Genomic DNA, 21,578 nt, shown 5'->3' with positions numbered 1-21,578 from the left:
GTCACCCTACATAGGACCACAAAGACACTCAGTATTCAGCATTCTGGAGAACACAAAATAATATTTCATGTGCAGAACACAAAATAATATTTAATGTGCAGTGATGCACACTCACAGATAAACAGGGTTTAAATTTAGGACTAAGCCCAGTTTAAATTTCAAACTGGTCCAACACCGTATGTGCTGTAACCAATATCATTGTCATGCCAGTTTAATCCACAAATTTGTACTACTGCAATCAAGGTTGTTTGTTTCTCGATGACCTTAGTTCATATTTCTTTCAACATGAGACAGGTGTTTTATATGTTTTATTAGTATTCAGGGGAAGCCCATAAGACAACAGTGTTTATCTAAATTGATTAGCAGAGATGCTCTCTCTTTCCCCCTCGGTCCGTCCTTTTCTTCATGATCCTTCTCCATCTAGTCCAGAGAAGTGGTTGGTCTGTGAAAAAACCATGTGCTTGTCTAGGTTTCCGCTGACAATGATGTACAGAGATTTTATCACGGAAAATGTAATTTTGTAAACATACTGTACTGTATATGCCTCTGCTTGACAACAAAAACAAGCACCTCGCAGAGCAGAGAAATTCTAATAGTCTTGTCCCTATACAAAGGCCACCGACTGAAATGACAGACCTGGCAGTCACTGTACTACTATCATAGTGAACCCCCTCAGAAGGTTCATGTAAGGGTCTTTCAGCAGAGCATCTCATTCACTCTAACACACACACACACACACACACACACACACACACACACACACACACACACACACACACACACACACACACACACACGCACACGCACACGCACACGCACACACACACACACACACACACACAAAATAGCCCCCCCCCAAAAAAAAAATGTAGTGAATGGAAATAAACTAAGTATATTGTTGCTGTAGCTAAAAGTAGCTGTGAATGGTAGTTGTTGGCAGTGTGCGGAATTTCACATCTCCTTGTCCAGGATGGTTTTGACATGGGCAAACACCTGAAACAGAGAAGGATGGAAAGAGATGCATTGGAGAAAACCAAATTCATGTTTGTGTTTTTGTACATGTGCAATCGCCTGGGGACAAGTGTGTGGTTGCCCTCCGGAGGGTGCAAGGGAACAGAGAGACAACCAATAGGGAAAGAAACATCTCAGATTGAGGGAATTCTTACTGAATTATAAGATCATAGTGAATGAGTGTATACTACGTACTATACTACGTAGTGTGTACTACGGAGTGTGTACTACGGAGTGTGTTCCAAATGCACATCATGTGGGACTGCAATGGCGCAGTGCTGTGTACTTGTCATGCCCTGAACTTAGAGAGCCTTGTTTATTCTCTATTTGGTTAGGTCAGGGTGTGACTTGGGTGGGCAAATATATGTTTCTATTTCTTTGTTGGTCTAGTATGGTTCCCAATCAGAGGCAGCTGTTTATCGTGGTCTCTGATTGGGGATCGTACTTAGGCAGCCTTTTTTTTCCACCTTTAGTTGTGGGATCTTGTTTGTGTGTAGTTTCTTTCTGCACTGCATGTAGCTTTACGTTTTGTTGTTTGTTTCGTTGTCATTTTAAATAAAAGTAAAATGTACGCCTACCACGCTGCACCTTGGTCCAATCCATCTCTAAACGATCGTGACAATACTCCTGTTGCTTACCTTGTCCACACTGTACGAGGCATCCACAGTGCGCAACTTGCCCTGTTTCTCATACAGTGAGATGACGGGCCGTGTTGACTGCAGGTAGGTCTGGATCCTTCAGGGGAGGAAACGAAGGCTCAGAAACAGGGCTGACAAGCGCCCAGGACTTAGAGGAGACCCAAGCACATACAGCCAAGCTAAAACATGCTCCAGCGTGTATTACTTTTAAGGGTGAGGAGTCAAGGTGGAACTGAAAATCGCAATCTCAAAAGCAACACCGGTCAATGTTTTTTCACTATTATTAAAGGTGCATTATGTAGTTGTGTACAACCTGACTGATTGCAGATAGAAATGTGAGTTATAGATCTGTCACTCATTACAAGCAAGTCTGATTCACAATAGATCTGTTCTATATGAAATATTTCTATGCTTTCGCCTCGTTTAGTTTTTGCTTGATTCTCTACACTATACATTGCTTGTTGTGTCACATTAACTGAAACTAGAATTTTAGAAACCGGGAAATGGCAGAGCTATTTCAACATATGGTGCTTTATAAGTACACTTTTTTTTTAAAGAGCAAGAGCCGTGTCTCCTTTTGAGAGGTCCAGTTCATGTTAGAAAGGTCAAAGGTCAGTGATCATGGAAAGCTTTAGAGTTTGGAAGCTACCTTTTCTCCAGGCTCGCTCTGTTGTCATCGATGCGCCCGCTGCTCTTTCCCTCTTTCTACACATCTGTCGATACAGACCTGTAGACAAACAAAAACAGAGCTCTCAGGATAAAGATTACACTGTCAGCCAAGCAGTAAAGACATTCACACTCGGAGGCAACTTTCAGAAATAAAAGTCGTACTCCAAATGTGTCATATCTGATATGTTGCCCCTCCTTGTTCGCCCCCTCCCCTTCCTCTTGGATATCCTTGCCACCAATGCCGTATTATTACCTCATTGCTACAGTCGAAGAAAAGCACAAATTTGACGTCAGCCTCCCCATCCTTGATGGTGGTCCACCCCGTCGATGAGGAAGTGGATCTTCTTCTCGTCTCCTCCATGGCCTGAGGACAAAGGAAATTGAAAATTAAAGGGATATTCTTCTCCAAATCGAAGTCAGACATTTTTATGTCTAAAAAGTATTTATTACACACCACCTGTAGACCTCACTGGGTGAACTATCCCTTTAAGGGTGACGCAAGGATTAATTCAGCCTATGGAGCAATGACAGAGACTATTTCAGTACTCAGACCAAAATGCCTGTATAGTGCTACTCCATATTATCTAAGCTAATAGTAATGCTAACTGCCAGCTTACTGAACGTCAACAGTTAACACAAACCCTGTAGTCATAGGTACCTGGAGTTGGTGCATACCTTCTTGAGTAATTTAATGGTGATCTCGTACGGGACTATCTTGCCATCCTTAATGTGGTTATCGATGAGCTGTCCGAACTCTGAGCCCTCTCGGCTCCGTTCAGACCTCAGTAGGTCTCAGGCAAACAGATGAGTGTAACCGTAGCTCTAGGAAAAACACAAAGGGTTAATGCCAGCCTTAACAACACAGTGCACTCCTCTAATAATAATATTTACTGATTCAACCGCTTGTGGAGAACAATGGGACAAAAACATGTGTGTACTTGTATTGTAATAGGAATGTCCAGGTGAACACAAAGGAGAGCACTCGTTGGTAAAGTCAATCAAAAATCTATCCGGTTTAGTATAAGTTGCAACAGGGGGACACTGTTCAACCAACGAAGAAGCAGAGAAAATGTCTAAAAGGCCTCTTCTGAGCAGGCCCTTACATCCTAATAGTGGTGTGGGGGCTGTGCTTTGGCAAAGTGGGTGGGGTTATATCCTTCCTGTTTGGCCCTGTCCGGGGGTGTCCTCGGATGGGGCCACAGTGTCTCCTGACCCCTCCTGTCTCAGCCTCCAGTATTTATGCTGCAGTAGTTTATGTGTCGGGGGGCTAGGGTCAGTTTGTTTATCTGGAGTACTTCTCCTGTCCTATTCGGTGTCCTGTGTGAATCTAAGTGTGCGTTCTCTAATTCTCTCCTTCTCTCTTTCTTTCTCTCTCTCGGAGGACCTGAGCCCTAGGACCATGCCCCAGGACTACCTGACATGATGACTCCTTGCTGTCCCCAGTCCACCTGGCCATGCTGCTGCTCCAGTTTCAACTGGCCTGGGCCCTAGGACCATGTCCCAGGACTACCTGACATGAGGACTCCTTGCTGTCCCCAGTCCACCTGGCCATGCTCCTGCTCCAGTTTCAACTGTTCTGCCTTACTATTATTCAACCATGCTGGTCATTTATGAACATTTGAACATCTTGTCCACGTTCTGTTATAATCTCCACCCGGCACAGCCAGAAGAGGACTGGCTACCCCACATATGCTCTCTCTAATTCTCTCTTTCTTTCTCTCTCTCGGAGGACCTGAGCCCTAGGACCGTGCCCCAGGACTACCTGACATGATGGCTCCTTGCTGTCCCCAGTCCACCTGACTGTGCTGCTGCTCCAGTTTCAACTGTTCTGCCTTATTATTATTTGACCATGCTGGTCATTTATGAACATTTGAACATCTTGGTCATGTTCTGTTATAATCTCTACCCGGCACAGCCAGAAGAGGACTGGCCACCCCACATAGCCCGGTTCCTCTCTAGGTTTCTTCCTAGGTTTTGGCCTTTCTAGGGAGTTTTTCCTAGCCACCGTGCTCTTACACCTGCATTGTTTGCTGTTTGGGGTTTTAGGCTGGGTTTCTGTACAGCACTTTGAGATATCAGCTGATGTACGAAGGGCTATATAAATAAATTTGATTTGATTTGATTTGATTTAATCAGACAGCACCAAACGTTCTGTAAACAACAGCCTCCTGGAGACAGGCACTTACATCCTAATCAGACAGCACCAAACGTTCTGTAAACAACAGCCTCTTGGAGACAGGCCCTTACATCCTAATCAGACAGCACCAAACGTTCTGTAAACAACAGCCTCTTGGAGACAGGCCCTTACATCCTAATCAGACAGCACCAAACGTTCTGTAAACAACAGCCTCCTGGAGACAGGCCCTTACATCCTAATCAGACAGCACCAAACGTTCTGTAAACAACAGCCTCTTGGAGACAGGCCCTTACATCCTAATCAGACAGCACCAAACGTTCTGTAAACAACAGCCTCCTGGAGACAGACCCTTACATCCTAATCAGACAGCAGCAAACGTTCTGTAAACAACAGCCTCCTGGAGACAGGCCCTTACATCCTAATCAGACAGCACCAAACGTTCTGGAAACAACAGCCTCTTGGAGACAGGCCCTTACATCCTAATCAGACAGCACCAAACGTTCTGTAAACAACAGCCTCTTGGAGACAGGCCCTTACATCCTAATCAGACAGCACCAAACGTTCTGTAAACAACAGCCTCTTGGAGACAGGCCCTTACATCCTAATCAGACAGCACCAAACGTTCTGTAAACAACAGCCTCCTGGAGACAGACCCTTACATCCTAATCAGACAGCACCAAACGTTCTGTAAACAACCGCCTCCTGGAGACAGGCCCTTACATCCTAATCAGACAGCACCAAACGTTCTGTAAACAACAGCCTCTTGGAGACAGGCCCTTACATCCTAATCAGACAGCACCAAACGTTCTGTAAACAACAGCCTCCTGGAGACAGACCCTTACATCCTAATCAGACAGCAGCAAACGTTCTGTAAACAACAGCCTCCTGGAGACAGGCCCTTACATCCTAATCAGACAGCACCAAACGTTCTGTAAACAACAGCCTCTTGGAGACAGGCCCTTACATCCTAATCAGACAGCACCAAACGTTCTGTAAACAACAGCCTCTTGGAGACAGGCCCTTACATCCTAATCAGACAGCACCAAACGTTCTGTAAACAACAGCCTCTTGGAGACAGGCCCTTACATCCTAATCAGACAGCACCAAACGTTCTGTAAACAACAGCCTCCTGGAGACAGACCCTTACATCCTAATCAGACAGCAGCAAACGTTCTGTAAACAACAGCCTCCTGGAGACAGGCCCTTACATCCTAATCAGACAGCACCAAACGTTCTGTAAACAACAGCCTCTTGGAGACAGGCCCTTACATCCTAATCAGACAGCACCAAACGTTCTGTAAACAACAGCCTCTTGGAGACAGGCCCTTACATCCTAATCAGACAGCACCAAACGTTCTGTAAACAACAGCCTCTTGGAGACAGGCCCTTACATCCTAATCAGACAGCACCAAACGTTCTGTAAACAACAGCCTCCTGGAGACAGACCCTTACATCCTAATCAGACAGCAGCAAACGTTCTGTAAACAACCGCCTCCTGGAGACAGACCCTTACATCCTAATCAGACAGCACCAAACGTTCTGTAAACAACAGCCTCCTGGAGACAGGCCCTTACATCCTAATCAGACAGCACCAAACGTTCTGTAAACAACAGCCTCTTGGAGACAGGCCCTTACATCCTAATCAGACAGCACCAAGCGTTCTGTAAACAACAGCCTCTTGGAGACAGGCCCTTACATCCTAATCAGACAGCACCAAACGTTCTGTAAACAACAGCCTCCTGGAGACAGACCCTTACATCCTAATCAGACAGCACCAAACGTTCTGTAAACAACAGCCTCCTGGAGACAGACCCTTACATCCTAATCAGACAGCACCAAACGTTCTGTAAACAACAGCCTCCTGGAGACAGGCCCCTACTCATTCAAGGGTTTTCTCATTCAATTTTTTTTTCAAATTTCTACATTGTAGAAAAATAGTGAAGACATCTAAACTATGAAATAACACATGGAATCATGTAGTAACCAAAAAGTGTTAAACATATCCAAATATATTTAAAATTTGAGATTCTTCAAATAGTCATCCTTTAATGAGAGAAACCCTTGAATGAGTAACGTTAGGTGTTGTAAAACTTTTGATTGGTAGTGTACAGTGCCTTGCGAAAGTATTCGGCCCCCTTGAACTTTGCGACCTTTTGCCACATTTCAGGCTTCAAACATAAAGATATAAAACTGTATTTTTTTGTGAAGAATCAACAACAAATGGGACACAATCATGAAGTGGAACGACATTTATTGGATATTTCAAACTTTTTTAACAAATCAAAAACTGAAAAATTGGGCGTGCAAAATTATTCAGCCCCTTTACTTTCAGTGCAGCAAACTCTCTCCAGAAGTTCAGTGAGGATCTCTGAATGATCCAATGTTGACCTAAATGACTAATGATGATAAATAGAATCCACCTGTGTGTAATCAAGTCTCCGTATAAATGCACCTGCACTGCGATAGTCTCAGAGGTCCGGTAAAAGCGCAGAGAGCATCATGAAGAACAAGGAACACACCAGGCAGGTCCGAGATACTAATATAATAATAATAATGTTGTGAAGAAGTTTAAAGCCGGATTTGGATACAAAAAGATTTCCCAAGCTTTAAACATCCCAAGGAGCACTGTGCAAGCGATAATATTGAAATGGAAGGAGTATCAGACCACTGCAAATCTACCAAGACCTGGCCGTCCCTCTAAACTTTCAGCTCATACAAGGAGAAGACTGATCAGAGATGCAGCCAAGAGGCCCATGATCACTCTGGATGAACTGCAGAGATCTACAGCTGAGGTGGGAGACTCTGTCCATAGGACAACAATCAGTCGTATATTGCACAAATCTGGCCTTTATGGAAGAGTGGCAAGAAGAAAGCCATTTCTTAAAGATATCCATAAAAAGTGTCGTTTAAAGTTTGCCACAAGCCACCTGGGAGACATACCAAAAATGTGGAAGAAGGTGCTCTGGTCAGATGAAACCAAAATTGAACTTTTTGGCAACAATGCAAAACGTTATGTTTGGCGTAAAAGCAACACAGCTCATCCCCACTGTCAAACATGGTGGTGGCAGCATCATGGTTTGGGCCTGCTTTTCTTCAGCAGGGACAGGGAAGATGGTTAAAATTGATGGGAAGATGGATGGAGCCAAATACAGGACCATTCTGGAAGAAAACCTGATGGAGTCTGCAAAAGACCTGAGACTGGGACTGAGATTTGTCTTACAACAAGACGATGATCCAAAACATAAAGCAAAATCTACAATGGAATGGTTCAAAAATAAACATATCCAGGTGTTAGAATGGCCAAATCAAAGTCCAGACCTGAATCCAATCGAGAATCTGTGGAAAGAACTGAAAACTGCTGTTCACAAATGCTCTCCATCCAACCTCACTGAGCTCGAGCTGTTTTGCAAGGAGGAATGGGAAAGAATGTCAGTCTCTCGATGTGCAAAACTGATAGAGACATACCCCAAGCGACTTACAGCTGTAATCGCAGAAAAAGGTGGCGCTACAAAGTATTAACTTAATAGGGGCTGAATAATTTTGCACGCCCAATTTTTCCGTTTTTGATTTGTTAAAAAAGTTTGAAATATCCAATAAATGTCGTTCCACTTCATGATTGTGTCCCACTTGTTGTTGATTCTTCACAAAAAATACAGTTTTATATCTTTATGTTTGAAGCCTGAAATGTGGCAAAAGGTCGCAAAGTTCAAGGGGGCCGAATACTTTCGCAAGGCACTGTATATGCTATTTAGACAGCATCAAATGTTAACCATGTTAACCAATGTTCTGTAAACACCAGCCCCAGAGGCTTGTAGGAAGTCAAAACTAAAGGCAGTGCTGTCAGCTGCTACATAATCACAGTGTTCGCAGAATGTCATCAACACAATACAACAGGGAATAATCAGTGTGTTCTCTGTCCTTATACATTCCGTTTGGCGTCAACCACTATCAACAGATATGAGAATAATCCATAACATTCATCATCACGTCTGGTGACCATCAACACACACCTTCAGTGTCACAAACACTAGAAATCATGTGTATTACAGAAATAACAAATATATTCAAATTCTGTTGATCATTCTAATCTAAATAGGAACTTTTGTAACCTTAAATCTCCCCATAAAGTCTTTCCTAATAATTTAGCTAGCCTAATTTGTTAAGGAATCAATTGGGTTATGAGAATGAAATTGTCCGGGAGTAATGTAGATCCTTTAAAAGGAGTGCAATAGTAACAATGTCCTAAGCAGAGAATAAATATAAAGGAGTCACATGGCATATGCCTAGATGGTTATTGTTCAACAGTGAGTCGCTGTGCTCCATTGACTCTGAAAGCAGGGGAGGGGTTTAGGGAGAGACGAGACAGCATCACTAGTGCCCTTTAACTATTATTGTGCTGAATGAATGGACACTACACGCGGGTTCGTGTTATTTCATGCTGGGACAGGATGCTTGCTCAAACTCATTTGGCCACAGCCCTAAATTATGAATATAGGGCAGGGAGCTTTAAGAGCACATTAAGAGCTTAAAGACACGTCAGGACTATTTTTAGGTTGCCGAAAGATTATGATCACATGCCCCAAAAATGTAATAAGCTATTTTCACCTACACAGGGGAGGAACCAGAAAGATCAGACTAATGGATTTATTTGCATTTTGGCTGTTATCAGGAGAGAGAAATTAATTGCCAGCTCAATGGTACAACCACAGAGAAGGCTCAACCTGCACAACTGCCCAGGTCACTTGCCCGGGGCAATAGGACAACCCTTAATGCCAATCCCTGATATGTCAAACTATTAAAGTAGTTGGCAAATGCATGAAACAACTTGTCACAGAAGAAAGTCAAAGGAGGCCTGCTGAATATCAGTAGTAGACACTAAATATTTGTTTGAGTTTATCTATTGATGCAAAACACCACCCAGACAGACATACAGACAGACATGCCTTGATTTCTCATGCCTCCCTGTTCAAGGGCCCCGTTGGTTGGAGGGGTAGAGCAGGTGATTAAAAAAAAGACCGTAACATAAAGTGAATTGCACGGCAGCTGAACATGATAACATGTACACTACACATCCGCATGACGCCAATAGCGGTGCATAGGCTACTCTGTATGTAGTTAGAAGCAGACCACCGTAAACACATTCCATCCTTTTCTCAACAGAGGCACCGAGTGTTCAATGTAAGACATGAAAACACTAGCTACTGATTAGAATAGAAGTCATTGCTGTTTTACATAACAAGCTAGCTAGCCTCTGTCTCTCGTTGGTGAACTAACTATAGCCCGCTTTGAATTATTGAGGGGTAAACTACAAAACAGAATCAAACAGTTAGCCAGCTAAATAACTTATTATTTTTAAGAAAGATAAGCTAGAAATTAACATGTTCTAATTGACACAAAAACCCCAAACAATAGATTTTGATTATTTCTGGTTGTTTATCGAAGTTATAGTACCTGGGAAACTGATTAAAAGCAGCTACTATACCCCTCTTTCATGTATTCAGGAATAACTTTTATCCATAGCTAGTTAGCTAGTCGAAAGTGTAATGATGGAAAAAAATATATATGATTATTCATTGCTCATATAGCTAGTTAGCTAGTGTGGTCCTGGCATAGTTATACTGGTAACTACTCCTTCTTCTATACGTGGCTATGCTAACTAGCTAGCATAATGAGTAGGGTACATTTAGAGGACAAGAACTGGAAGTCGATACATTCAGCTGGTCTTCACTGGACAGAAATTTCCACAACCCCCTAAAATGTATTAGTGGTTTATTTCCTAACACAACTCAATGCCCTGTCAAATGATCATGGTCCGTCTCATACGTCAACGATTCTGACGCACTGGGTTCCTTTTCCCGAGCCAGGTCCGCCGAACACGAACACAACCTGCGCCTTCTTCATGTCGATCAAAGCGACGGTCGCAGGCCTGTACACAACGCTCGGCACCTTCGCAGATAAGCTACTCAATAAACGGAAACTAATAAACCGAAAACAATAGCCGATCAATAGTCGGCAGAACAAGTTGAATTACCTGTTTATGAACGTCAGTGGGAAGTCAGCAGAAGCCAACACCACTTCCAACTGTTGACGTTGCCAACCAATGGCAGCACAGGAGTGTCCACGGGGTGTTAACCACGTCTATGTATACTTGTTTTTTCAACGCAGGGGTCTGGTGTACGCCTCTTCCTCTGGTTGTCGCTGTCTATCCTCCCAGCATCAGCACCTAGCCTAACTGAACAGCGACCGTCCTCGAAGAAATGATGCTCTACCAAGCGAGGGAGTTGGACGGATAATGGTTAATCGGTCGACGGAGAAAGACATGGATGATTCGTGTCACCAAAACATTTAAGGGATAAATGAGCGGCTGGGTATCACAGGAAGTCCCGGGCACGTTTGTGCAGTTCTGGCTGCTTTTTCTCACCATTCATAATGCACCATTCATGATGCGAGCTTCCCTCATCCTTGATCTCAAGAATGGCAAGAAGAAAACATTGAAATAGCCTAGCGTTGTTGGCTCGACAAGTCACCATAGCATGCCACGCGCTGTTTCGTTGTTTCATATAGACTGTTAGGCTATAACTAGCCTACTATCATCGGGTTTAGGAAAGATATGAGCCAAAGTCTTCTTGTTGTGCCGAACAAGACAATCTTCTTTGAGGGCGCCGTACCAAAAGCAGGGCTATGCAAGCCATCCAAACAAAGGCACCCCAACACCCCCATTGACTCACCAGCTGTCCCGTCGCCACTGACATGACAACGCCGAGCCGAAAGAGCAGGATCAAAGGGCACCGACCTGCAGCCGGACGCGTGGACTCGAAAAGGAAGGGGGCGACGGACTCGAAGCGAGGCAGCAGCAGCCCGAAGAATGCCGAATTGCAGTTTCTAGGGATAAGCACCAAGGGCAGTGCGGCACTTAACAGTCATATCGGGGGAAGGTGGTGGGGGAGCTGTTCAGTGTACCTTCCCCCCACTCTTCGTTCTGCTCCTACCTTGTCCTTTACGTTCCATTTTCCCGGCGCGAAAAAATGCTTGAAAACAACTGCAGTATTGATTTGATTTCGAATGTTGGTTCTGTGTTTATATTCAAAATGATTAACCTATTTCGTTTTCTTAAGCCGTTTGACTGCATCAGTGATGGGCAATTGAAATCTTAATCTTGATTTACAAACTCGCTGGAATCCGAGAGGGACTGATGTACATACTGGTCAGGTATCATCTCCTTCCTCCGTCTCTTGTTCTGCTTACTCTGCTACTTGCCAGCACCATGGGCTGTATCCAGAGCATCGCCTGCAAGCCGCGCATTAGAAGGGAGAACATTGTAGTCTACGAGGTATCGGCCTCCATTGACCAGTGCCCAACGGTGATAGAGGAGAACTCGCCCATAGTGCTGCGGTATAAGACACCATATTTCAGGGCCTCAGCCGGGATCGTAATGCCTCCGGTGCCCCGCAATGAAACCTGGGTGGTGGGTTGGATCCAGGCTTGTACTCAAATGGAGTTCTACAATACTTATGGTGACATTGGCATGTAAGTTCTGAGCTGGCACCAATCAGTAATCATTCAATCTGACTGACTCTGACTCTTTCTCACTTTCTCTCTCACACACACACAATAGACTTTAGTTCAGTGGGCTAATGTCTTGAGTCACTTGGCCAGACGATCCAGGTTTGGTACCCAGTCGGTCACATAATGTGAGCTGTTCTGTCTATATGCATCCGTTGGTGTGAGTGAAATTCTAGCAGCTGTACATTTCCTAGGCTACTATTAACATAGTCCATTAAGCAAGGCTATTGTAATGTATCATTATCATAAACTGTTATACTGTTTTGTAAGCCAGATATGATATAATAATATAAACTATTCGTCCACTACCAAAGGTCCAGCTGGGAGTTACCGGAGCTCCGCGAGGGCCGGGTCAAGGCCATCAGCGACTCGGACGGGGTCAGCTACCCCTGGTACGGCAATACCACCGAGACTGTCACCCTCACGGGCCCCACGTCCAAGCCGTCGCGCCTCACGGTCAGCATGAACGACAACTTCTACCCCAGTGTGACCTGGGCCGTGCCCATCAGCAACAGCAACACAGCCATGCTGTCACACATCACCCGAGACCAGAGCTTCATCACCTGGCTGGTTGCCATCAACTCTGTCACCAAGGTACTGTAGGCTTCAGAACATGGACTTCCTTGGACTTTATGAACTGCTCTGTTTAGTTTTTGTTTCATTATCTTAATAAAAGGTATAGTTCACTTTTTCCAACCTCTAAAGTGGTCTAATCTCGAGATAAATCCACATCCCACACAATCAGTTCTATGGATCCAACAATACGTTCCTCAATCCCAAATGCATGGGAATGATTAGCACCATCTAATTAGTTTGATCAACCCAAAAAATGGTGTGCAATGTGGACTCATCCCAACATATGACCACCTTTGAGGTCTGAAACCATCTGACAAACACATTTTGGACTGAACTCAGCCTTTAAATTAGTGTTTTTTATGGTGTTCCTGGAGTACCCCCAGGGCTGTTCATTTCTGTCCTAGCCCAGTGCAGCCTTGGTCCGGGGGTAATCAATGTAGGCTACATATTGCAAAACACTTCTCTGTGTGCTAACTGTAAAGCTCTTTGGGCTGCAGCGTATTACATGACAGTTGCTATACAAGACTCAGTGGATCCTGCTGATGGGAGAACCGCTCATAATAATGGCCTGAACAGAGCTAAAGGGCATCAAACACTTGGAAATCATGTGTTTGACGTATTTGATACCATTCCACTGATTCCGCTCCAGTCATTACCACGAGCCCGTCCTCCCCAATTAAGGCGCCACCAACCTCCTGTGATGCAAGTTAACTTTTACGAATATAATTTTTTCCCTTCCCAGGAGCGCATTGTGCTGCAGACGGTGCGGTGGCGGATGCGGGTGGACATCGCCGTGGACCCTGACATGCCCCTTGGCTCCCGGGCCTCCCTAGTGGGCCGTCCTCACCAGGAGCAGCCCCACATCCTCAACTATCAGGAGCCAATCCTCTCCAACGCCCTGGGACGACCTAATGCCAACGACGCCCAAGTGCTGATGTGGAGGCCCCGCAGAGGGGCGCCCCTAGTGGTCATACCGCCCAAATAAGGTCGAAAAGACTGAGAAAAAAGAGATGTGATTGGTTTACGGTAATGAGGAAGTGTGGACCATCGCAAAGCAGGGAAATTATGAGTTATCTTGCCAAGATGTCAGCTCTTCACTCATACCTACTACTGTCAGGGTTCAATGGATGATAAGAAATTGTGAAACAGTATAGGTATTTTCTCTTGACTGGACTGCATTGGAATTGGCACAGCGGAAATTTACAGAGCTAGACTGGTTTTAGGTGCAGGCTCAAAACTGCATCAGCGTTTGATTAAGTTGGACTGTTTTTGGACGGCCACAGTCCTGAATTAGAGTTGTATCCATTGGACAGAAAGGGACAGAGCTATTGAAGTTTCATTGAGGTGGACTGGACACAGAACTGCATCCTACTGTAGATCTTATTGCATGAGAAAGAAAACGGTCTATGACTGGAATAAGAATACCATTTTATATAAGCTCATCACATTAAGGATATTGAATGGAACTTCTTACATTGGCCATGAAATCCTGCAAGCTGGAAAATCTCCTCAGTGCCAATTATGGATATAACAGCCTTTAACGCTCATACAACATTTTAAGAACACATCGTTAGATTTAATTATGAGTCAAATCATATTATATAAATCTTCTGTTAGTTTAAGATTAACTCATATCAATCAGATTGTATTAAGAACACCGACTTGGCATAAAGTTCTACAAAGAAATGGGCTGATTGTAGTCTTACTGAAACACGCCATGTTTCTCCATTCAAATAGAAACATAGAACATGGACGGGTTAAAGGTGTGGGTTTTCTCGTGTCAGTTGAGTATCTACACGTACAAACATGAATGTCCAAGTCTAAGTCCAACCCTTGCCACTACCCATATTGCTTATCTTTACAATCCATTCCGATACACTCAAAGTGTCTTGGGTGAGGGGATAGGGGTTTATTTGGGATTGGGCCATAGTCCCACAGTACACTATTAATGCAGTGGTCTGGGCTGGTATTGGGTTTATTCAGAGGTGTCCCTATCATATTACACAATGTCACATGATTCATTCTCCATCTATGCTCCTCACCAGGTTCAGTCCACACCTTCCCATCTGTCTGTCCATCTATTTCTCTCCCTCCCATCACTCCATCATTCTCTCTCCTCTCCACATGTCACAATCCCTGAATTTCTCTCCACTCCAAGACTATGCAAACACAGTGGGACTGTTGAGTGAGATAAAAAAGTACCAGTCTAAAGTTTGGACACACCTAATCATTCCAGGGTTTTTCTTTATTTTTTACTATTTTCTACATTGCAGAATAATAGTGAAGACATCAAAACTATGAAATAACACATGGAATCATGTAGTAACCAAGAAAGTGTTAAACAAATCCAAATATATTTGAGATTCTTTGAAGTAGCCACCCTTTGCCTTGATGACAGCTTTGCACACTCTTGGCATTCTCTCAACCAACTTCACCTGGAAGACTTTTCCAACACTCTTGAAGGAGTTACCACATATGCTGAACACTTGTTGGCTGCTATTCCTTCCCTCTGCGGTCCAACTCATCCCAAACCATCTCAATTGGGTTGAGTCCGGGTGATTGTGGAAGCCAGGTCATCTGATATAGCACTCCGTTACTCTCCATATTGCCCAAATAGCCCTTACACAGCCTGGTGTGTTGGGTCCTTGTCCTGTTGAAAAACAAATGATAGTCCCACTAAGCACAAACCAGATGGGATGGCGTATCACTGCAGAATGCTGTGGTAGCCATGCTGGTTAAGTATGCCTTGAATTCTAAATAAATCACAGAGAGTATCACCAGCAAAGTACCCCCCCCACACCATCACACCTCCTCCTCCATGCTTCATGGTGGGAACCACACATGCGGAGATCATCCGTTCACCTACTCTGCGTCTCACAAAGACACGGAGGTTGGAACCAAAAATCTCAATTTTGGACAATTCAGACCAAAAGACAGATTTTCACCGGTCTAATGTCCACTGCTCATGTTTTTTGGCCCAAGCAAGTCTCTTCTTCTTATTGGTGTCCTTTAGTAGTGGCTTCTTTGCAGCAATTCGACCACGAAGGCTTGATTTACACAGTCTCCTCTGAACATTTGATGTTGATATGTGTATGTTACTCTGGGCCTTTCTTTTGTGTGGCGGTCCTCATAAGAGCCAGTTTCATCATAGCGCCTGATGGTTTTTGCGACTGCATTTGAATAAACTTGAAAATTTCTTGATATTTTCCGTATTGACTGACCTTCATGTCTTAAAGTAATGATGGACTGTCATTTCTCTTTGCTTATTTGAGTTGTTCTTGCCATAATATGGACTTGCTATTTTGCCAAATAGGGCTATCTTCTGAATACCACCCCTACCTTGTCACAACACAACCAATTGGCTCAAATGCATTAAGAAGGAAAGAAATTCAACAAATTAACTTTTAACAAGGCACACCTGTTAATTGAAATGCATTCCAGGTGACTACCTCATGAAGCTGGTTGAGAGAATGCCAAGAGTGTGCAAATCTGTCATCAAGGCAAATGGTGGCTACTTTGAAGAATATCAAATCTATTTTGATTTGTTTAACACTTTTTTGGTTACTACACGATTCCATATGTGGACATCTATAAGTACCTAGGTGTCTGGATAGACTGCAAACTCTCCTTCCAGACTCATATCAAACATCTCCAATCGAAAATCAAATCAAGAGTCGACTTTCTATTCCGCAACAAAGCCTCCTTCACTCACGCCGCCAAGCTTACCCTAGTAAAACTACCGATCCTCGACTTCGGCGATGTCATCTACAAAATGGCTTCCAACACTCTACTCAGCAAACTGGATGCAGTCTATCACAGTGCCATCCGTTTTGTCACTAAAGCACCTTATACCACCCACCATTGCGACTTGTATGCACTAGTCGGCTGGCCCTCGCTACATATTCGTCGCCAGACCCACTGGCTCCAGGTCATCTACAAGTCTATGCTAGGTAAATCTCCGCCTTATCTCAGTTCACTGGTCACGATGGCAACACCCATCCGTAGCACGCGTTCCAGCAGGTGTATCTCATTGATCATCCCTAAAGCCAACACCTCATTTGGCCGCCTTTCGTTCAAGTACTCTGCTGCATGTGACTGGAACGAATTGCAAAAATCGCTGAAGTTGGAGACTTTTATCTCCCTCACCAACTTCAAACATCAGCTATCTGAGCAGCTAACCGATCGCTGCAGCTGTACATAGTCTATTGGTAAATAGCTCACCCATTTTCACCTACCTCATCCCCATACTGTTTTATTTATTTACTTTTCTGCTCTTTTGCACATCAATATCTCTACCTGTACATGACCATCTGATCATTTATCACTCCAGTGTTAATCTGCAAAATTGTAATTATTCGCCTACCTCATGCCTTTTGCACACATTGTATATAGACTCCCCCTTTTTTTTCTACTGTGTTATTGACTTGTTAATTGTTTACTCCATGTGTAACTCTGTGTTGTCTGTTCACACTGCTATGCTTTATCTTGGCCAGGTCGCAGTTGCAAATGAGAACTTGTTCTTAAATAAAGGTGAAATAAAAAAATAAAAAATAAAAAATATGTGTTATTTCATTGTGTTGATGTCTTCCCTGTTATTCTACAATTTAGAAAATAGTAAAATAAAGAAAAACCCTTGAATGAGTAGGTGTGTCCAAACTTTTGACTGGTACTGTAGGTGGATAAATGATTAGGAAACACAGGGTGGAGGTATTTTACACAATGATGGCTTTCGTCATTTCCCCAAAATGGCTGCTGTTCATTGATTAAACTGAATCTTTTTCTTGCCACATTCACTATAGTCATTCTTGGGTAAGATGGACGCTATTTCCATGTTAGATACACAAAGAAATGAAAATAGATTATATATGAACACAGTTTATGCAGCTCTGACTAGGCACCAAACATATTCAGTGATCTGTTGTTATAGAGACTGTTTTGGTTTGTCTAAATTTGACACCATAGGAAGCAGGGTCGCCTTCATTAGGGCACAACGTAGCAGGATGCTTTGCAACACAAACATTTGGGCAGTCTCACCCTGTCTTTAGCCTGTTTTGATCCATTTGGTGCCCAAAGACCCAGTTGTTGTGAAACGTCACACGATTTATTACCTCTTTGCTCATCAATAAATCGTGCTTTGTGATTTCATGCCTAGAGGAAACAACACACATACATACATACATACATACATACATACATACATACATACATACATACATACATACATACATACATACATACATACATACATACATACTACTGGATTTTTCAATACAAAACATCTGTTTAGACCCATGTTTCACATTTGATCACTTTAATTATTAATTTCTGTTGTTGCATGAAAAGCAATTTTTGCACACAAACATCAGCAACTGGATCTGAATGTCCGGAAATGAGCAGAAAGTTCAAAGCATTCCTTCCTTTAATCCTTTTCCTCCTTGTCCCCAATAAAAAGACATCCAGCATCTCTAGTCATTCGTCTCAACCCCTCCCCTCTGCAGTAAATGTAGGGTTAGGGTTAGGGTTAGGGTTAGGGTTAAATGTGCTATGGCCCAACACTCCCACTAGGTGGAGCTGTCACTCAAAGACAAATGAGGAGGGGCTTTGTAACGTGTGAGGCATTCAATTTATTTGAATGCCCTTGGTCTTATTGACCATCAGTACCCATAAAATACATTCATACTACAAACTGCCTTTCCCCTACTCCCTTATTCCCCAAATACATAAAAACATGATCAAATATATAAACATTGAATATTTATCTCAAACTAACGTTGTCAGTGAATTCTTGGATTTATCCAAACATTTTTGTTGATACCTGTCACGTCCCTGTTTTCCTATGATTCCATGCTTTGGTGATTCCATGATCACCCCTGAGATGAAAGGAGGTGAGAGATCAAAGGTGAGCATAACCCTTCATAGGCATCATAACAGCTTCAGCTCGATGAATGGGCCTATGTGTGTGTGTGTGTGTATGTGTGTGTGTGTGTGTGTGTGTGTGTGTGTGTGTGTGTGTGTGTGTGTGTGTGTGTGTGTGTGTGTGTGTGTGTGTGTGTGTGTGTGTGTGTGTGTGTGTGTGTGTGTGTGTGTGCGTGCGTGAAATGCATGCGAGTGTTAACTGCTCGTCCTCCTCAGCAACCTATTCCTCCCTCCATCTTGCCCTATTTCCCTGTGTGTCTCTTCTTTGTAGTTCAAGGGCTGTGGTGGTGGTTCTCCAATCTAAACTCTGCTATGGCAGGTGGTGGGTCTCCAATCTAAACTCTGCTATGGCAGGTGGTGGGTCTCCAATCTAAACTCTGCTATGGCAGGTGGTGGGTCTCCAATCTAAACTCTGCTATGGCAGGTGGTGGTTCTCCAATCTAAACTCTGCTATGGCAGGTGGTGGGTCTCCAATCTAAACTCTGCTATGGCAGGTGGTGGGTCTCCAATCTAAACTCTGCTATGGCAGGTGGTGGGTCTCCAATCTAAACTCTGCTATGGCAGGTGGTGGGTCTCCAATCTACACTCTGCTATGGCAGGTGGTGGGTCTCCAATCTAAACTCTGCTATGGCAGGTGGTGGGTCTCAATCTAAACTCTGCTATGGCAGGTGGTGGGTCTCAATCTAAACTCTGCTATGGCAGGTGGTGGTTCTCAATCTAAACTCTGCTATGGCTGGTGGTGGGTCTCCAATCTAAACTCTGCTATGGCAGGTGGTGGTTCTCCAATCTAAACTCTGCTATGGCAGGTGGTGGGTCTCCAATCTAAACTCTGCTATGGCAGGTGGTGGGTCTCCAATCTAAACTCTGCTATGGCAGGTGGTGGGTCTCCAATCTAAACTCTGCTATGGCAGGTGGTGGTTCTCCAATCTAAACTCTGCTATGGCAGGTGGTGGGTCTCCAATCTAAACTCTGCTATGGCTGGTGGTGGTTCTCCAATCTAAACTCTGCTATGGCTGGTGGTGGGTCTCCAATCTAAACTCTGCTATGGCAGGTGGTGGGTCTCCAATCTAAACTCTGCTATGGCTGGTGGTGGTTCTCCAATCTAAACTCTGCTATGGCAGGTGGTGGGTCTCCAATCTAAACTCTGCTATGGCTGGTGGTGGTTCTCCAATCTAAACTCTGCTATGGCTGGTGGTGGTTCTCCAATCTAAACTCTGCTATGGCTGGTGGTGGTTCTCCAATCTAAACTCTGCTATGGCTGGTGGTGGGTCTCCAATCTAAACTCTGCTATGGCAGGTGGTGGGTCTCCAATCTAAACTCTGCTATGGCTGGTGGTGGTTCTCCAATCTAAACTCTGCTATGGCTGGTGGTGGGTCTCCAATCTAAACTCTGCTATGGCTGGTGGTGGTTCTCCAATCTAAACTCTGCTATGGCTGGTGGTGGTTCTCCAATCTAAACTCTGCTATGGCTGGTGGTGGTTCTCCAATCTAAACTCTGCTATGGCTGGTGGTGGTTCTCCAATCTAAACTCTGCTATGGCAGGTGGTGGGTCTCCAATCTAAACTCTGCTATGGCAGGTGGTGGGTCTCCAATCTAGACTCTGCTACGGCAGGTGGTGGGTCTCCAATCTAGACTCTGCTATGGCTGGTGGTGGGTCTCCAATCTAGACTCTGCTATGGCAGGTGGTGGGTCTCCAATCTAAACTCTGCTATGGCAGGTGGTGGGTCTCCAATCTAAACTCTGCTATGGCTGGTGGTGGGTCTCCAATCTAAACTCTGCTATGGCAGGTGGCGGGTCTCCAATCTAAACTCTGCTATGGCAGGTGGTGGGTCTCCAATCTAGACTCTGCTATGGCAGGTGGTGGGTCTCCAATCTAAACTCTGCTATGGCTGGTGGTGGGTCTCCAATCTAGACTCTGCTATGGCAGGTGGTGGGTCTCCAATCTAAACTCTGCTATGGCTGGTGGTGGGTCTCCAATCTAAACTCTGCTATGGCTGGTGGCGGGTCTCCAATCTAAACTCTGCTATGGCAGGTGGAGGGTCTCCAATCTAGACTCTGCTATGGCAGGTGGTGGGTCTCCAATCTAAACTCTGCTATGGCAGGTGGTGGGTCTCCAATCTAAACTCTGCTATGGCTGGTGGTGGGTCTCCAATCTACACTCTGCTATGGCTGGTGGCTGGTCTCCAATCTAAACTCTGCTATGGCAGGTGGTGGGTCTCCAATCTAAACTCTGCTATGGCAGGTGGTGGGTCTCCAATCTACACTCTGCTATGGCAGGTGGTGGGTCTCCAATCTAGACTCTGCTATGGCAGGTGGTGGGTCTCCAATCTAAACTCTGCTATGGCAGGTGGTGGGTCTCCAATCTAAACTGTGCTATGGCTGGTGGTGGGTCTCCAATCTAGACTCTGCTGTGGCTGGTGGCAGGCCTCAGCCTCATAGCCATACAGGAAGGTGGCAGCAAGGACCAGCACTGCTCCTAGGAAGAACACACTGGGGGGAGAGAGAGAGAGAGAGAGAGAGACAGAGAGAGAGAGAGAGAGAGAGAGAGAGAGAGATTGATCAGAGGTTGTTAGAGTTATAGACAGAACATTTATATTCAGGGCGTTTTCATATTAATTCAGCTCTCTTTTCGTATTCTCATCTGTATTTTATCAGGAAATCTGTTGAGATTATGAACCTTTTATCCAAGATGGACCTGGCCAGATGATTTATCAAAGTGAGGGTGTGTGTGCATATGTGTACCTGGTGGGGTCGAAGTCCACCAACCAGAAGTAGGATATGAGTGTTGACAGGATGATGGAGAGTGAGGTGGCAAACCCCTTCAGGATGTTGTCTGCATACTTAATGACTGCTGCTATGACCAACCCACCCAGAGCCTGGAAACACAAGCAACACAGAGATGACATGGATTTAACTCTGTACTGCAGTGGGCTAAATCAGTGTTTCTTGGTAGCCTGAAACAAAAGTATGCACCTCACACACAAGGGGGTATACCTCATTTTTGCAGAGTGAGGGTGGCAAACTTACCAGAGTAAATTATTTGAAGGAGTCAATTTATAGAGTATACAA

The 21,578-nt window shown here is 44.3% G+C and overlaps 2 protein-coding genes, 1 long non-coding RNA gene and 1 pseudogene across 57 annotated transcripts in view; 2 read left to right on the top strand and 2 right to left on the bottom strand.

Moving 5' to 3' along the window:
• Positions 1-293: 293 nt before the first annotated feature.
• On the bottom strand, positions 294-10,482 carry LOC118394455 (UMP-CMP kinase-like; annotated as a pseudogene).
• Positions 10,483-11,183: 701 nt separating this feature from the next.
• Positions 11,184-18,051, top strand: LOC118394454 (protein FAM78B). The gene is made up of 3 exons (XM_035787654.2): positions 11,184-11,982; positions 12,333-12,612; positions 13,337-18,051. Exons 1-3 carry the CDS (start codon positions 11,648-11,650, stop codon positions 13,577-13,579), a joined length of 858 nt encoding a protein of 285 aa, XP_035643547.1. The 5' UTR covers positions 11,184-11,647; the 3' UTR covers positions 13,580-18,051.
• A 733-nt stretch (positions 18,052-18,784) lies between these two features.
• Positions 18,785-20,947, top strand: LOC127907593 (uncharacterized). 50 transcript variants are annotated; one of them, XR_008065064.1, is made up of 10 exons: positions 18,785-18,934; positions 18,970-19,074; positions 19,282-19,386; positions 19,457-19,596; positions 19,632-19,771; positions 19,807-20,016; positions 20,052-20,331; positions 20,367-20,541; positions 20,577-20,786; positions 20,822-20,947. It is a non-coding gene; the product is annotated as an uncharacterized LOC127907593 (long non-coding RNA). The 50 variants fall into 50 exon arrangements; XR_008065070.1 differs by having other exon boundaries at positions 19,422-19,561; XR_008065067.1 differs by having other exon boundaries at positions 19,282-19,421; positions 19,562-19,596.
• LOC118394453 (UDP-N-acetylglucosamine transporter-like) overlaps positions 20,304-21,578 on the bottom strand; it is a 34,178-nt gene continuing 32,903 nt past the window's right edge. For 5 of the 6 annotated variants that reach the window (XM_052463423.1, XM_052463419.1, XM_052463421.1 and 2 more), the window contains 2 exons: positions 21,252-21,385; positions 20,304-20,999 (listed from right to left, as the gene is read on the bottom strand). In XM_052463423.1, the coding sequence (XP_052319383.1) occupies positions 20,873-20,999; positions 21,252-21,385 (261 nt within the window). In that variant the 3' untranslated portion in view covers positions 20,304-20,872. Of the gene's footprint in view, positions 21,000-21,251; positions 21,386-21,578 lie in introns of those variants that run through there. The other variant, XR_008065015.1, reaches the window with a different exon arrangement.

This window comes from Oncorhynchus keta, chromosome 15, assembly GCF_023373465.1.
Source record: "Oncorhynchus keta strain PuntledgeMale-10-30-2019 chromosome 15, Oket_V2, whole genome shotgun sequence".
NCBI classification, from domain to species: domain Eukaryota; kingdom Metazoa; phylum Chordata; class Actinopteri; order Salmoniformes; family Salmonidae; genus Oncorhynchus; species Oncorhynchus keta.
The sequence above is the reverse complement of the archived record's forward strand: the minus strand, read 5'-3'. Positions and strand labels throughout refer to the sequence as shown.